Here is a 4,490-nt window from a genome sequence, read left to right on the forward strand (position 1 = left end):
TATCAACCGATAAGGGAAGATACCAGAGACTTGTGGGGAGATTAATGTACTTAGCTCATACAAGACCAGATCTTGCTTATGCATTGAGTGTAGTGAGTCAATACATGCATAATCTTGGAGAGCAACATATGAATGCAGTCATGTGTATTTTGAGGTATTTGAAGAATGCTCCTGGGAAGGGAATTTTGTTCGCTAAAAATGTTGATCATCAAAGTATAGAAGTATATACTGATGCTGATTGGGCCGGTGCAGTGGATGATAGGCGATCTACATCTGGTTACTTTACCTTTGTAGGTGGTAATCTTGTGACATGGAAAAGTAAGAAGCAGAATGTCGTTGCTCATTCAAGTGTAGACGTGGAATTTAGAGGTATGGCTCTAGGACTTTGTGAGGCATTATGGCTAAGACTCCTCTTACAGGACTTAGGTTACCTATCTAGGCAACCAATCCGATTGTTTTGTGACAATAAAGCCGCGTGTGACATTGCTCATAATCCAGTACAACATGATCGTACAAAGCATGTCAAGGTGGATAGATTCTTCATTAAGGAAAAGTTGGATGATAAGATTATGGAATTGCCTAAGATTCGATCAGAAGATCAATTGGCCGATATCCTTACCAAAGCTGTCTCAAGTCAAGTGTTCTCAAAATTTTTAGACAAGTTGGGCATGTGTGACATCTATGCACCAACTTAAGGGGGAGTGTTGAGATATTAGGAATGTTTTCCTTATATCATTATTTCCTTATATCATTTAGTGTTGAGATATTAGGAAAGTTGAGATATTAGGATATTAATTGTTATTTCCTTATATCATTCTTTCCTTGTATCATTCTTTCCCATTCTTAGAATGACGATTACCCTCTATATATACTCTGTATATGAACGAATGAAAAAACTATCATTTATCAATTTGAACAAGAAGAGGAAGATGGTGTTTGTTTATTTTTACTTAATTTTAATTGAACCTAAGGCTAAATAATGCATAATAATGTTAAACATTAAGGTTTTTTTTTAAATATTTTATTTTTATTAAGTATTAAGAAGTAAATAATAATAATAATAATAATAATAAATTCACTTTAATTATATTAATTAACTTAATTTTAGTATTTTAAAAAATATTTTAATTTTATCTATCCAATAAAAAAAATTTAAAAATAAATAATAAATCAATAATAAGTAAAAAAAAAAAACAAATTATTTAAAAGCTAAAAGCTAGTTGCTTTTAGCAAAAAAGTAAAACTAAACAACATCGATAATAGTTATTTTTAGGATGGTTAATATGGTCGGGTTTCAACAGTTACGTATCATATGGGTGTTGTTCTCAATCAAGAAGAGGAAGCTCATGCATGCTTTTTAAGTTAGTTAAGGAGAAATTAATTTCAACACCAAAAGAGAAAAAAAAAAAAGAAAAAAAGAAAAAAGATTTCTTACAAGTTCTGTATACACTTTTTAAACAATTGGTATGGAGATGGAGTTCAAAAGAAATTTAAGTTATCTCTACAAAATTTATCAAGAAACTAATAGACAACAAATATTTTCAATCTCACACTTAAATTGAAACGTAATTCAGTATAATCTTACAATACATTTTCTTCCATTCCAAACAGATGCAAAATAAGACATGATCGAGGATATTCTTTCCTCGATCTTTGGTATTCTTCATTCATTTATTCTCTTTATAAACATTGTACAACTTGATAAAAGTGACCAGGAGCTCACCTTATTCTCCATATTATAAGATCATTAGTAGTCGGATAAAGACTTCAACACCTGCGAAATGAAAAGAAACAACCAAAATTGAATTCTTAAGAGTTGTAGTTGTTTCTCTATCAATTTATGTATAAACATATATAACTTGTTGAAGTTCCCTCTCAACCTTGTTTTTTATGTCAATATGGTGGATAGTCATAGTCAGGAGGCCATCTCCGGCATGAGTTGTCGGGTGGACATGGACGTCCATAGTCATCTCTCCGGCATGAGGGGTCGTGTGGACATGGACGTTCATAGTCATGAGGAACGCATCTGCTGCTGCAGTGATGAGGAGGGGGCGGTGTAGGAACTTTCTTGTATGGTGGCGATGGCGTAGTCGGGCTGGGTGGGGAAGGAGGAGGGGGTGGCGGTGCCAGTGGAGGTGCCCCTGTTGAGCTGCACTTGGAAGGGGGAGGAGGTAAAGGATGGTCCGGAGGAGGAGGAACTAAAGGATTGTGCGGAGGAGGAGGCAGAGATGGTGGTGGTGATCTGTAGCGGGGTGGATTGGGTCGACAACCATACATAGGTCGGCAAGGTATTTCACGTGCTAAGGTGCTTGGGAGAAAGCTCAGAGAAACAACTACTACTAAGAGAGTAATACTAGTACTAGTACAAGTAAACATTAACACCGTGGCGCTTCCTTCCATTTCTTCCTTCGCATCTTCACTACAAGAGAACTCCTGCTTATGCTCCTACCTTCCTTCCCAAACCCATTTTTAATATTAAATTTGTTGTGGAAAAAACGGTACCTGTCCCCATCACTCTTTACTTTTAAAAGCACCATGTATCTTGCTTGTTAAGCTTTTGTGACAGAATATGGCGAATTCAAATCAGTCAATAAAATAATTGAGTGTTCTAAAGTATAAGTCATCAAATAAAGAAATGACTTGCTTATTGTACTTAAAATTATCAAATAAAGAATAGATTAACACTTTTGAATTGTCTAATATTTTTTACTTCAAATTATCAAATAATTCTATGTAATCCCTGAGAGTTCTTATTTTGCTAAAATTATAATTCATTCTCATCTATTGATTCTTTTTTCAATAAATCCAATTGGAAAGGATTGTTGTGCCTTCTTTTGTTTTAGAATCCTGTTTGCTCAGCCTTATATTGTTAAAAAGTCAACTTACAATGTAAATGGTCTGAATTTCTAGGAAGTTGGATGTAATCATGATAAGGCACCAGACCAGCATTTAGTTGAGCAACGGCTGGCTGATGTCTTCCACAAGGCAAGAATTTCAACACCCTAATTATGTAGCAAAAGTTGCCAAAAGTTGAAAATCATCTAGCAAAAGACCAAAAAAAAAAATAAAAACAATGGAATAAAGTTCTTTGGAAATTATATAGATGTTTAATTAATAATTTTTTTAATTAATTTCAACCAAGTTCATGCTAGATTTGATTTATGTGTTTAATTATATTATTAAAATTATTTTTAATTTAAAAAATGTATATTATTTTAGATGTAATTGGTTCACATTTGTTTTGGTAAATATAGTTTTATAAAATATTTTTTTTTCTTGGTATTTTCTTATGAAAATAGTTTTCCTAAGTGAATAATTAGAAAATATGTCACTAATATTTCTATAACTTCCAAAGGGCAGAAAGGTTATGAAATGTACATGTGCAAATAATATCTATACAGGGTAATTAATATGAGTTGTAAGAAGGGAATTGGAGAAATTTGTCGGAAATTATGTGATGTTCTAAGATTGGGGTTCAAAATGTAACTATCAAGAGCAAAAAAAAGAGGGTATCTTTCTGTGGGATTTTGGAATCCATGTGTTCTTGATGTAAGATAGCATTTCAAAAGTTTCCTGATGGATTATATTGATTGATTTAAATGTATAGATCATGTGGATCATTATTTAATACTATTACATGCTCACTAATAGTTTGTGTAGTTTTGGTTTTTGTTTTTGTTTTTTATTTTTTTGCTTTTTCATAGATGTAGATGAAGATAGAGGAAAGAGGCTTCACACCTCTAAGCTATTGACCACCATGAACAAGCTTTTGTGGAAGAGAATGATAGAATGGAGAAGTAAGTGTCTCAACTGGCATATGAGAATGATTACTTACGAAAAGATGACTGGAATGTGAGCATTTGTTACTATCCGTTCTCACCTTCAACAATTTATCTATTACCAATGACAAATCACCCTCTTCAATTATAGGTGTATGGTTTACGAAGTTGTTTAATTTTCTAAATATTTTATGTGCAATGTGTAAAATATTGCGTATAGACCACCAAGTTATGCTCTTGTTGGTATTGCCTTTCACCTCTCATGTGCTTTCATTTTTAACCCCTCCTAAACAAAGAAATGATCTGTGTGTAGTTTGAATTGGGACTATAATCGTTTCCCTTTTTGTTTGGCTTTTTATTGAATTTTATGCTGGTCTAAGTTTCACAATCTAAAGAAATGAATGACATCATTAAATACTTGTCATCTTTTGCCATTTTGCATATGAATTTCACTTTTTATTCATTTTGTTAATTTGGTCTCAATATTGATTGTGTTATGCAAGTCAAATGCAACGAGTTTAATTAGATAAATCTTATATGAATGTTTAGGTTTCTGCCTCTTTTAGGCGGGCTTTGTTGGATGGTACTAGAAAAGTCATTGAACTCAGAAGTTGAGATTATCACCACTATGAAAGTAGATTTTGATGCCATTTCTCTATATCAAATTAAACTTTTCCCTTTCCTTTGTGTTGTAAGCCTCTTTTTTTTAAA

General features: G+C 32.7%; 1 protein-coding gene across 1 annotated transcript; it reads right to left on the bottom strand.

Moving 5' to 3' along the window:
* Window positions 1-1,893: 1,893 nt before the first annotated feature.
* LOC117913345 (leucine-rich repeat extensin-like protein 3) lies at window positions 1,894-2,277 on the bottom strand. Its single transcript, XM_034828285.1, has one exon. It carries the CDS (start codon window positions 2,275-2,277, stop codon window positions 1,894-1,896), a length of 384 nt encoding a protein of 127 aa, XP_034684176.1.
* Between the last annotated feature and the right edge of the window lie 2,213 nt (window positions 2,278-4,490).

The sequence above is a fragment of the Vitis riparia genome, chromosome 4 (genome assembly GCF_004353265.1).
Source record: "Vitis riparia cultivar Riparia Gloire de Montpellier isolate 1030 chromosome 4, EGFV_Vit.rip_1.0, whole genome shotgun sequence".
Classification (NCBI taxonomy): Eukaryota; Viridiplantae; Streptophyta; class Magnoliopsida; order Vitales; family Vitaceae; genus Vitis; species Vitis riparia.

Bases quoted from the DNA above. Each gene is read 5' to 3' on its own strand.
- LOC117913345 (XM_034828285.1), bottom strand. From the start codon at position 2,277: ATGTATGGTTGTCGACCCAATCCACCCCGCTACAGATCACCACCACCA.